This window comes from Narcine bancroftii, chromosome 5 (genome assembly GCF_036971445.1).
Source record: "Narcine bancroftii isolate sNarBan1 chromosome 5, sNarBan1.hap1, whole genome shotgun sequence".
Taxonomy (NCBI): Eukaryota; Metazoa; Chordata; class Chondrichthyes; order Torpediniformes; family Narcinidae; genus Narcine; species Narcine bancroftii.
This window is the reverse complement of record NC_091473.1, coordinates 141099785-141113496: the sequence shown is the minus strand read 5'-3', so window position 1 is coordinate 141113496 and position 13712 is coordinate 141099785. Positions and strand designations below refer to the sequence as shown.

General features: G+C 40.6%; 1 protein-coding gene across 8 annotated transcripts in view; it reads right to left on the bottom strand.

The window, feature by feature from the left end:
- The window catches only part of mtf2 (metal response element binding transcription factor 2), a 62512-nt gene that overhangs the window by 16948 nt on the left and 31852 nt on the right, over nt 1-13712 (bottom strand). For 6 of the 8 annotated variants that reach the window (XM_069939265.1, XM_069939260.1, XM_069939262.1 and 3 more), the window contains exons 9-13: nt 13105-13228; nt 10319-10386; nt 8768-8950; nt 5533-5641; nt 2465-2556 (exon numbers count right to left, since the gene is read on the bottom strand). In XM_069939265.1, coding sequence (XP_069795366.1) covers nt 2465-2556; nt 5533-5641; nt 8768-8950; nt 10319-10386; nt 13105-13228 — 576 coding nt within the window. Of the gene's footprint in view, nt 1-2223; nt 2264-2464; nt 2557-5532; nt 5642-8767; nt 8951-10318; nt 10387-13104; nt 13229-13712 lie in introns of all 8 variants that reach the window. The other 2 variants (XM_069939268.1, XM_069939266.1) reach the window with 1 other exon arrangement.

Genomic DNA, 13712 nt, shown 5'->3' with positions numbered 1-13712 from the left:
TGATAATTCTATGAAGATAATTAATTATGGGAAAGGACAACCCTGGTCCCAAAGTTCAAATCCTAAATTGGGGCAAGGCCAATTTCCACACAAGGCAAGAGTTACCTGGACACAAATGTGAAAAGGTAAAAACACAATTGCCAAATGGAGGCCCTTAAGTATGATAAGGAAGCCCCACGATGAAAATTTCCAGCAAAGATCAAGAATCACAAGGAATCTAGTTAACAACATATAACAACAGATAAGAAAAAGGAGTGATATATTAGATTTAAGATGACAGATTTAAGGGAATCCCAGAGTATAAGTAATGCAGGAGCATAGTGGAGAAGGAAATAAAAAAGGCTAAAAGAGGTTTTGAGAGGTCTTTGGCAGAGTGCAAGGGAAAATCTGAAAAGATTTTAAGTGCATAACAAAAAGGGACACAAGGGAAAGAAGAGGTCTCTTTAAGAATGAGATGGGGCATCTATGCTCTCTATTCTACTTACTTTACACCCATGAGTATGTGGCTTGATATGACACACCATCTACAAATTCACTGACGATACCAAGGTAGTGGGTTGTATAAAAAGAGGTGATAAGTCAGCAAACAGGAGGGAGATTGAAAACTTGGCTGAATGATGCACCAACAACCACCTCACTCTCAACCAAAGAGATGACTGTGGACCAGGAGGAGAAAACCAGAGGTTTACAAATCCGGTGATCACTGGGGAGATCAGAGATGGAGAGTGTAAGCAAATTTAAGCTCTTGGGGGTCACTATCTCGGAGGTTCTTTCCCGGACCCAAAGCACTTACTCAGGAGTGGCAGAGGTTTAGTATGACAGCAGAAACCCTGGCAAATTCCTACTGATGTGTGGTGGTATGGATGGTAGGGGAAGTATCAGGCCCCTGCACTTCTCTGGTTTAGATCCTGGTCCTCACACCATGTTTCCAGCCTTGATCTTGGTGGGTGCCTGGCCCTTTAAGGCCTCTGCATTCCAGCCAGTCTGACTCAGTCGTTGCCCAGGAGATTTGAAGATTATTAATGAGAATTAGCAGCTGATCATTGAGCCAAGACTGCCTGTGGTTGATTCCAGTGAAGAGGTCAGGAGAGTATTTAAAACAGCAGAATTCAAATTGCCCTCCTAAAATCACATGCGATCTTAAGCAAACCCTTTGCCATAGGTGCTCTGTGATTAGTAAGAGATTGCTTTAGGTGGCATGTGAGTGAAAAGAAAAAAGGTTTGAAAACCACTGTTTAATCATACCTAATTGACTCATTAGGTGTACAGTTTCACAACTCCAATGGGTCAGTGACAATTTTTCTCAAGCAAACTATTTCAGTAACAATTGGAGCAGTGGTTCTCAACCTTTCCTTCTTCCCACTTACATTCCACCTTCAGTAATCTCTAACAATCACAGAACACTAATGGCATAGGGATTGCTGAAGGTGGAATGTGTGTTTAGGGGGCAGTTTGAAAACCACTGGATTTAAAAGGAAAGGAACTTGGAGTCTCTGCAGCCCACTGAAAGTCACAGAATATTCACTACAAAGATAATCGAGGGAATTACAGATCTGTTTGACATCAGTGGTGGAGAAACCACTTGAGAGGAATCTGAGAAATAATGTCAACATTTGGAGGGCCAGGGAGCAATTTCTGTGCATGGGAAATTGTGTCTCACAAACTTGATAGAATTATTTCGAGATGAAAGAGGACAAGGCAGTTGTAGTATTTACATGGATTTTAATAAATTATTTCATAAGGGCACATGTGGCAGATTGGGATGGACGGTTAGGGCACACAGTATTCCTCAGAGTGTAGGAAGTTGAAAAGGGATCTTGATGTCAAAAAATCATGAAGCTCATAGATAATTAATATTGTAATGACAATCTGTTTCCAAGAGTAGGAGAATCTAACTTAGAGGGCACAACTTTAAAGTGAGGGTGTGGCATTTGGAAGGGACAGTTCTTCACTCAGAGTGGTTGTGATATGAAATGAGTTGTAAAAGGGGTTCAAGCAGGTTCATTGGGCCTCATTTAAGAAACACTTGGATTGCTACATGGCTGGGAAGGGATTAGAGGGATAGGGATATGTACCTAATTCAAGAGGGACTAAAGCAGAAGAGCACATTGATAAGCATGGACAAGCTGGGCCGACAGGCCTGTTTTTGTGCTGCAAGCCTATAACTGCAACACCACATTTTTTTTAAAAAATTCAATTACTTAGATGGAGATAGTGTCATACATTCAAAATGGTTGATAACATCCAAGTCAGTGTAGTCAATCTGAGTAAAAAGAAACAGTAAATAGATATGGAATAGATTAAGCAGCAGATAGAATAAAGTGCCAAATTTTTAATCTTTTTAGTAAAAAAGTTAAACAATTTAAAGTTAATGGTCTTTGGTAAAGTCTACAAAAATAGTAAATGCAAGTTAAAATAACCTTGGACATTGTTTCAGAAACTTATTTTGAGTAGAACTTGATACCTTTTGGGACCAGGAAGATCCAAGGCAAGTGAATCCAACATTGCAGATTGGTCCTGAAAATCACAGTGGCTTTGGTTACTTTTCTCACTTTCCTGGAAGTAAAGAAACAATGCTAGATCAAAATAACTGCAGCTGCAACACAAAACATCCAGATTATAAAGTTTAGCAGTAAAAATATATATATCCTTTCTGTCTTGCCCCTCACTGATGCATGGGTCACTACAATGCAAATGCACCTTCCACTCCTGCATGAACTTCTTTCTACCTTTGCATTACTAAGTAATTGATTGGCATCCAATCTTCAGGAGTTGTACTTTTTTTTTAAATTTTCAGTCCACCCAACCTTTGCCATGTTATTTTATCAACTTTTACCAAGTCTCCCTGCTGCCCCCAAGACTCCAGAGAAAAAGCAAGTAAGCCCAAACTCTCTCCATAGCTTTATCCTCTAATCCTGACAATATCCTGGTAAATCTCTTCTATACCCTTTCCAAATCCTCCACATTCTTTCTGTAATGGGGCAACTAGAATTGCACACAATACTCCAAGTGCAGCCCAAACCCAAGTTCAATGTAGGTGCTCTGACCAATGAAGGCAAGCATATTATATACTTTTACCAACCAATGTACTTTCACAGCCATTTTCGAGGAACTACTGACATGGTCTTTGCCCTCAGACAGCTCCAAGAAAAGTGCAGAGAACAAAACAAAGGACTCTACATCACCTTTGTTGACCTCACCAAAGCCTTCGACACCGTGAGCAGGAAAGGGCTTTGGCAAATACTAGAGCGCATCGGATGTCCCCCAAAGTTCCTCAACATGATTATCCAACTGCACGAAAACCAACAAGGTCGGGTCAGATACAGCAATGAGCTCTCTGAACCCTTCTCCATTAACAATGGCGTGAAGCAAGGCTGTGTTCTCGCACCAACCCTCTTTTCAATCTTCTTCAGCATGATGCTGAACCAAGCCATGAAAGACCCCAACAATGAAGACACTGTTTACATCCGGTACCGCACGGATGGCAGTCTCTTCAATCTGAGGCGCCTGCAAGCTCACACCAAGACACAAGAGAAACTTGTCCGTGAACTACTCTTTGCAGACGATGCCGCTTTAGTTGACCATTCAGAGCCAGCTCTTCAGCGCTTGACGTCCTGCTTTGCGGAAACTGCCAAAATGTTTGGCCTGGAAGTCAGCCTGAAGAAAACTGAGGTCCTCCATCAGCCAGCTCCCCACCATGACTACCAGCCCCCCCACATCTCCATCGGGCACACAAAACTCAAAACAGTCAACCAGTTTACCTATCTCGGCTGCACCATTTCATCAGATGCAAGGATCGACAATGAGATAGACAACAGACTCGCCAAGGCAAATAGCACCTTTGGAAGACTACACAAAAGAGTCTGGAAAAACAACCAACTGAAAAACCTCACAAAGATAAGCGTATACAGAGCCGTTGTCATACCCACACTCCTGTTCGGCTCCGAATCATGGGTCCTCTACCAGCACCACCTACGGCTCCCAGAACGCTTCCACCAGCGTTGTCTCCGCTCCATCCTCAACATCCATTGGAGCGCTTACATCCCTAACGTCGAAGTACTCGAGATGGCAGAGGTCGACAGCATCGAGTCCACGCTGCTGAAGATCCAGCTGCGCTGGATGGGTCACGTCTCCAGAATGGAGGACCATCGCCTTCCCAAGATCGTGTTATATGGCGAGCTCTCCACTGGCCACCGTGACAGAGGTGCACCAAAGAAAAGGTACAAGGACTGCCTAAAGAAATCACTTGGTGCCTGCCACATTGACCACCGCCAGTGGGCTGATAACGCCTCAAACCGTGCATCTTGGCGCCTCACAGTTTGGCGGGCAGCAACCTCCTTTGAAGAAGACCGCAGAGCCCACCTCACTGACAAAAGGCAAAGGAGGAAAAACCCAACACCCAACCCCAACCAACCAATTTTCCCCTGCAACCGCTGCAATCGTGTCTGCCTGTCCCGCATCGGACTTGTCAGCCACAAATGAGCCTGCAGCTGACGTGGACTTTTTACCCCCTCCATAAATCTTCGTCCGCAAAGCCAAGCCAAAGAAGATACATGCACTTGCACACATCCCTCTGCATATCAATACTTTCAAAGAGTCCTGCCTACTTTCCCCTTATATTTAACCTCCTGAAGTACAATACTTCAAACTTACTTGGATTAAACTCCATTTAGCATTTCTCCACCCCTCCCTGCAACTGATCCAATATCCTGCTGTGTCCTTTAATAGCCCTCTGCCCCATCCACAACTCCTCCAATCTCAGTGCCTTCTGCAAACTTGGTAAGCCACCAACTTTTCATTCAATTTTTTTTAAAAATCACAAGCAGGGGTTCCAACATCAATCCCTCCAGACCACTGATCATGGACCTCTAGTGAGAACAACACCTCTGGAGAAACCAAATCTGAATTCCTTCTGGATCAGGCTATTATAAGGAACCATCAAATGCCTTAAAGTTATTGCAAGAATCATCCACTATCTTACTCTCATCTGCCACCTTCTTGACCTCGAAAAAACTCCAGTTTGTAATACATGACCTATCCTACACGAAGCCATGTCTCACATCCTTAATTAGGTCACACCTTTCCAAAATGTTTTGAAATGGAAGTACAACTTTTAACTATAGTTCTCAATAAATCATACACTTCGCAAATCAATTTTAATGCAATGGTCTCAGATAATTAATAGTACAATGTTCATAATAACAGAACTTGCATAGAGATTGCTATTGTCTGATTTGCTTGTATAAATCTAAAAATGTTTCAGATTACCAACTCATGCCCACTATACCGTGAGCCTAGTTAAATATCCATATGTAGTAAACAAACTACTTCAGCAACTACGTATGAATCCCACAATCAAAATAATCTCAACTCTAGTGGTCATTGATAACTGAACTCTTATCTGTAAGGGATTCATACGCAACCTCACCTGACTAAAGTAGTTGCCATCTGTGCATTTGTATCACGTTAACTTAATACATGTACTGAAGTGTAAATGAGAAATATTAAGCAGAAAAGACAAGTATCCTTTACCACAGTTGCTGGGTTAGAAAATCTCTTCACTTTCTTCAGTTTTGTGTATTGTTCAGAATGTTCAACTGAAGACTTTTTCTTTCTTTTTTCTGTGCCATTATTTAACGTACTAGTGAGAGAAAATATCTTTAAGAGTTTACATATCACATAAATGCATGTTTATTACTCTGTAGAACACCCACACTCTTCAAAGAAGGTAACTTGTATACTACAAAATCAAAATTATTAAAATAAAAAACCAGCTACACATTAATTAAGTAGCACTTAAACGATGACCTATTCCCTTCCGATGACCTATTCCCTTCCGATGACCTATTCCCTTCCGATGACCTATTCCCTTCCGATGACCTATTCCCTTCCGATGACCTATTCCCTTCCGATGACCTATTCCCTTCCGATGACCTATTCCCTTCCGATGACCTATTCCCTTCCGATGACCTATTCCCTTCCGATGACCTATTCCCTTCCGATGACCTATTCCCTTCCGATGACCTATTCCCTTCCGATGACCTATTCCCTTCCGATGACCTATTCCCTTCCGATGACCTATTCCCTTCCGATGACCTATTCCCTTCCGATGACCTATTCCCTTCCGATGACCTATTCCCTTCCGATGACCTATTCCCTTCCGATGACCTATTCCCTTCCGATGACCTATTCCCTTCCGATGACCTATTCCCTTCCGATGACCTATTCCCTTCCGATGACCTATTCCCTTCATTATTGCCAGTATCATCTTTCATTTGGATTACAACTAAATATGCAACAAAGACAAAAAGATTTTAAGAAAATATTCAAAGTCTACAAATATAGAGGTCCAATTCATGCAATATTTACACAAGCAATTTGTATAATGCATTTTGAAAATTACACTGGAAAACAAAAAAATCTGCAGTTAAATATACAAGTGCTGGAGAAACTCCACAGGTCCTGCAGCATCTCTAACAGATAAAGATATAGAATAGACATTTAAAGCCTCAGCTCTTTATCGAAGTAGTAGCAAAAAGTAGGCTTGCATCCGAATTAAGGAGGGGGAGGAGCAGCACAGGCCAACAGCCAAGAGGCAAAGGTGAATATGGAGAGGAAGGCAAGAGAGCTGAGAATTGATCAGGGAAGGGGGCAACTCTGAATGCAAAGCTGGAAGAAAGGAGATCAAAGGAGAGATAAGGAAAGTGAGAGAGACAAAACTGAGATCTCCCACAAATGAGAAGTACACCTCAGATTCCATTTGGGCACACTCTAAGCAGACGGCATTTACATCGACTTCCAGTTTACACTAACCCCCTCTCTCCAAATCTCCCCTTTTCCTTATCCCTATGTCCCCCTTTACCCCCGCCACGCTCATCTCCTTTCCTCCGCCTCTTTCCCCGCTCGTCTCCTTTCCTCCGCCTCTTTCCCCGCTCGTCTCCTTTCCTCCGCCTCTTTCCCCGCTCGTCTCCTTTCCTCCGCCTCTTTCCCCGCTCGTCTCCTTTCCTCCGCCTCTTTCCCCGCTCGTCTCCTTTCCTCCGCCTCCTTCCACGCTCGTCTCCTTTCCTCCGCCTCCTTCCACGCTCGTCTCCTTTCCTCCACCTTTGTCGCTCTTTCCACACTCATCTTTTCTCCAGCTCTGTCCCTCTTTCCACACTCATCTTTTCTCCAGCTCTGTCCCTCTTTCCACACTCATCTTTTCTCCAGCTCTGTCCCTCTTTTGACACTCATCTCCTTTCCTCCACCTCTTTCCACACTCATCTCCTTTCCTCCACCTCTTTCCACACTCATCTCCTTTCCTCCACCTCTTTCCACACTCATCTCCTTTCCTCCACCTCTTTCCACACTCATCTCCTTTCCTCCACCTCTTTCCACACTCATCTCCTTTCCTCCACCTCTTTCCACACTCATCTCCTTTCCTCCACCTCTTTCCACACTCATCTCCTTTCCTCCACCTCTTTCCACACTCATCTCCTTTCCTCCACCTCTTTCCACACTCATCTCCTTTCCTCCACCTCTTTCCACACTCATCTCCTTTCCTCCACCTCTTTCCACCCTCATCTCCTTTCCTCCACCTCTTTCCACACTCATCTCCTTTCCTCCACCTCTTTCCACACTCATCTCCTTTCCTCCACCTCTTTCCACACTCATCTCCTTTCCTCCACCTCTTTCCACACTCATCTCCTTTCCTCCACCTCTTTCCACACTCATCTCCTTTCCTCCACCTCTTTCCACACTCATCTCCTTTCCTCCACCTCCTTCCACACTCATCTCCTTTCCTCCACCTCCTTCCACACTCATCTCCTTTCCTCCACCTCCTTCCACACTCATCTCCTTTCCTCCACCTCTTTCCACACTCATCTCCTTTTCTCCAGCTCTGTCCCTCTTTTGACACTCATCTCCTTTCCACCACCTCTGAATTCAGAGTTATCCCTCCCTCCAATCAATTCTCAACTTTTCTCTTGCCCTCTTATCCATATCCACCTCTGGCCATTTGGCTGTTGGTCTGGATTCCTCCCCCACCCTTTCTTCCCTCCTCACCCCACCGTTTTATTCAGATGCCAGTCTGCTTTAGCTCTTACCTTGACAAAGAGCTCAGACCCGAAACAAAGGTTATAAATCTTTGCCTCCCATGGACGCTGCAGAACCTGCTAAGTTTCTCCAGTACTTTTGTGTGTTAACTTGAAAATTATCCTGTTCAGCTACTTTTCCTGAACATTTCTTTATTACTTGATCAGACTTCAACTTTCTCCTTGGACATCTGGTCATTTTGCTTTAGTTCCAATGTCCATAAATTTATTGTTAATGATTTTCTTTACTGTAATTATTTACCAAGTGTTGCAAGACCTACTTAAGGTATCTAAAGGTGAATTATTGTCCTGATCAGTACCAGAATGCATTTGACAATTTTTTTTAAACATTTGGTCAAGACCTAAATGTCTAACTTAAATGGGCAGAAGCTGTCAAAAGTGGAAAATGTCAACTAAAACAAATTTACAGAATTCCTTTGCCAAAAAAATCACAACAACCAACCATAAACTTGATGGAGATCCATACTTATGGTGTGTTCTATATTTTCTTACAAAAATACCAACAAAATCGGAATTGATAGTCTAAAAAACCTATCATTTAACTTCTTGGAAACCCAGCTATATCAGTCTATTTCATTGTCAGAGTTTATGTACATCAGAATGGCCTTTTTAAAAAGCTCCCAGAGGTAAAGGCTTCAGTTTTTCTTTAGAAGAATCTCACGGTAATTTTCTTTTACCTCTTTCCAGATGCAGATAAAGGTGTGGATTTACTGGACTTCTTCACTTTAATTTTAAATTCATGAGAGATTTCCGTTGTGCTTTCCTCAGTCTTCATCGCACCATTTGGAGGAATGGGAGGAACCCGAATTCGCAATCCAAACAAATGTTTCTTCTTCTTGATTTCCTTTCCAGACATGAACCTAAATAAATTATAACCAGGTGAGACAAAAATACTTATGATCCACACTAAGGATGGCAGGTATACATCACCTTAGTACAATATTTGTTTGAGAAAAGAGAAGCACACAGATGCATGTGATAACAGGAAAAGAAAATTGCCCATAAATCAGAAACTACCATTATAAGACCACAAGATAAAAGAGCAGAAGTAGGTCATTCAGCCTATCAAGTCCTCTCTGCCATTCCATCGTGAGGTGTGCCAATCGCCGATTCAGCCCCACTCCCCTGCCTTCTCCCCATAACAATCGATACCCTGACTATTCAGACACCCATCAATCTCTGCCTTAAATACATCCAACAACCTGGCCTTTACAGCCATCTGTGGTAGCAAATTTGAGTGGTTCACCACTCTCTGGCTAAAGAAATTCTTCACATCTGCTTGAAATAGGCACCTTCAATCCTGATATGGTGCTCTCTTGTCCTTGACTCCTCTACCACGAAAACAAAACTTTGCTACATCTACTCTGTGCGTGCCTTTCAACATTCAAAATGCTTCTACAAAGTCCTCAGTCATTCTTCTGAACTTACAGGGGTACAATCTAGAGCCATTAAATGTTCCTCATGTGCTCATTCCTTTATTCCAGGAATCATTCTTTTAAATCTTCTCTGAATCCTCTTCAATGCCAGCACATCCTTTCTCAAATAAGGGAGCCCAAAACTGTACCCCATTCTCCAAGTGAGGCCTCACCAGAGCCTTATAAAGCCTCAGCATCACATCCCTTCTCCTATATCCTATTCTTCTGGATATAATGCCAACATTGCATTCACTTTCATCACCGACTCAACCTGGATAATATTATTTTGGATGAGGAATCCCCAGTCCTTTTGCACCTTGCCCTTTTCATTCTTTCAACCATCATGAGGCAATATGAACAAGCCAGGCATTCATTATTCCATCTCCACCAAACCAAGTTCATTCTTTAAGAGTTCTTTGAGATTAGAATTTTATTGCAATTTGATAACCTTTTCGAAAAATGCTACAAACTGCATCAAATTGATTATGGCATAAAACCATCAGCTCCACTGGTGCTAGCTCATCTTTTTTTTTTTTTTTTAATTTTTTATTTTTTGGTGCTAGCTCATCTGAAGATATAATTCAGCATATTTTATTTATGTGCTACTTAGTAAGTTTTCCCAAAATATTGCTGCAGACTCAAGAACCACCCAGAGAACAATGAAGGACAATGAAGTAGGGTAAATGACTTGTGACACAGTAATAAATTCCTAACTCTGGCAGCCCTTCAAAATGCACAGTTCAAACAAACCAGAAATGTTTCATTCCTATTCCCAGAACATTTTATTCTCTGAGGAGATGCATCTATACTTACATGCACTTGTTCTCATTGAGGGCTTCAAGAATATAATCATATCGGTCAGATTCTCTAGTGTCTGCAAGCTACAAATAAAGAAAATAAGAAATGAAACATTTATTTTATTTTACCTTTACAACTCAAACATCAACGTCAATGAATTGTATGAACATGTTCATTTTCTAGTTGTGCTTGAGGTTTGGCTCGTCAAACAAGCAGTTCCTCCATTTATCTGTTGTCAAATGCAAATGCTTTCAATAATCATTACATGATACAAAATAAATATGGATAAAAGTTAGATAATGCCATAACAAATTTTGAATATGAAAAATACCAAAAAGGATGTAAATTTAAATGGAAGATGAATGGAATAAATTATCTTGGAACAGCAACTGACAATAATTTGCAAAATCTGTATCAACTGAACTACGTTCCTCTTCTTGGGAAGATAGAAAGAGACTGACAGAAATGGAGAGACTTACCGATTACTTTGGTGGGAAGGGTTAACTGCGTCAAAATGAAAGTGATGCCACGACTGCAATACCTTTTTCCAATCGCTGCCTATTCAGTTACTTAAAAACTAAGCTACTAAACAACCAATTTAAACAGTTCCTATAGAATAATAAGGTACCAAGAAATGCATTGAAAAAACGGTCATGGGACTACAGGCTGGGAGGACTTAGACTACCAGATTTCAAAAAATATAACCTAGCTGCACAAGCTAAATTTTTTGCAATCTTCTTCACTGAAGACAACTCTCCTCCCTCCGTCCGGTCTTGGCTTCGATGGAGGAGGGGGAAGCAAAGGAAAATCACCAAAGAAAAAGACGGATAACCACATTCTAATACACATGATTAGAACAAGGCAAAAAATTAATGAATGTATAGGAAAAAAAAGTAGGAATTTAAAAAAAAAGCACCATTGTGTAAAAATGTGTTATTGCCTATGAACATGGGCAATAGAATATTAAATTTGTGGTATGACAATGGTACATGATATATTAAGGACTGTTACATGAAAGGAAATCTTGTGTCCTTTGAACAATTAAAACACAAATATGGAGTGGCCAATGGGACCTTATGTTTTCTCCAGCTTAACCAACGGGACCAACATTGACCCCACTGAAATTAGTGAATCTGAAGGAATGGTTTGGATGGGGAGTACCTCCAAATTTATAACAAAAATGTACTATGCTCTCCAGAGTGAAAGTGCAAAACCAGAGTTGCAGAGGTCAAGGGAAAGATGGGAGTCGGACTTAGGTGTGGTGATTTCAGAAAGAAGCTGGTCAGATTGATGGAAGGACAGAATGACATCAATTATAAATGCAAGATATGGACTAGTTCAGTATTTTTTTCTTACCTCACAAAAGTTACACAGATCAAAAGCTAAAATTTCAGAGATGTGTTTCAGATGTGGGACTGAGTCAGAAACTTTTCTACATGCCATTGGTCATGTGTGAAAGTGAATCCATTTTAGCAAGAAATCGCAGAAAAATTAAACAGGATAACAGGAGTGGCCTTCACGGCCGACCCCGGAGCTATATCTATTAGGTAATTTCATGGAAATATGCAAAAAATTGACAAAATATCAAATCTCATTTATAAAAATAGCACTAGCAGTAGCAAAAAAATGTATCGTGATCATTTGGAAGTCTGATTCCCTCTATTTATAGCACAATGGACTGTGGAAATGAACAGCTGTACATCTAAAAAATAAATATGACACTTTTGTAAGGGTCTGGCAGCCATACCTGGACCACACAGGGGTCGATACAGTAATAAAAAGGACAAAAAAGGATATAAAAGTAATTATTAGATATACAAAAATCTAGTTTCCCCAACTTAAAATATATGTAAGCTCTGATAGTGAACGGATCTATCTGTGGGACAAGGGAGGGACTGTTTTTGTTTGATGTGTTTGTGAGGAAAAAAAAGTTTAATATATTGTACATTTAAAATATTACTATGTATAATTTTGGGAAAAAACAAAAATAAAATATTCAAAAAACTACATGATTCATAAAATTCAGTTAGTGAAATTAATAGAATCAAATCAGGCTCATTATCCCGAATTATACATACAATGAACAAAGATGATCATAAAGCTTTCGATGAATAAATTTTAAAATGCCTTGATTTAAATATTTAGAGCATACTTGCACCTCACTTTTGCATACCCAGGAGTGTAAATTCAGCATTATATCTAGGTGGTATCAACAGTATTCCTTTGCCACAACTGGTGTTCAGCTTTTTACCAGGCCAGAATCTCTAGACTGGGTACAGCCATGCTGCTAAACAGAGGGGGGAGGCAGCAGTTTCTATATTCCCCTTACATCACAATGAGAGAAACCATAGGATCCAGAACATCTGTCAACACATGGAGCAACTACCCCTAATTCCATTTGTGGTCCACATTTACTACACTGGCCACAATGCAACCTTGAAATACACAATTCAGCACGGAACTGCCACACCATTCACTCCACCCCACTCAGCATTAACACTCCGAAACAACCACCCACATTAAATCAAAGGCAATCCATGGCTAAGGGGAAAGCCAGAGGCTAAGGAATCACACCAGGTCCATAGCATTGCAGTAGAGATATCCTTTTAAAAAAAGTACCAGAGTAACCGAACTAAAAAACTCAAGTCCACAATAATAAACAGTGCTCTGTATCGCAACAGAAAGAAGGGTATGACTGAATACACATTAAAATATTGCAGTACATCAGAACATAGAACATTAATCCCAAAAAAAACCCACTAATCAATTGAATTTAAATCTAACCTTCAACTAGGCCTTACCTCACCAGTCTGCAGTCTGTCCCAATTTTCATGAATGTAACTCATCAATTCAAGGTCAGAATCAAAATACTTCTTTTTGTGAATAACACTTAGGTTATAAAGGCTTAAGTGTGCTATGTCAACCCTGGGAGGAAATATTTAATATTAACATCCAAGTATGGGAAATAATTTTTAATAGCTCTAAATACATTTTAGTTTTACCATTTAAAAAAAAATTACTGCAGTCAAGAAAAACAAATGGGGAAATATCCTGCTAGCTAAATTAAAGAATTAAAATTCCATTTAAAAAGCTGTTACCAGTAATTCATTTTATTTCAAGCTAGTGCTTAATGTTAATGTACTATTTGTTTAAATAAAACATATACTTTTGCAAAATGAAATTTAAACATAGAACACGGTAAGAGGCCCTTTTGGCCACGAGCCCATGCCACCCAATTGACCTACAACCCCGGTATATTTTGAAATATACTTAGTATTTGTAAACTTGTGCAAATAAAGGATGCATGGAACAAATCTTATGAAGCCATAATTTAACCTCAGTATCAATTTATCATTGGTTATTATGCAAAACTAATTCCTGAAGAATAAATGAAGTGATCAATGTGCCA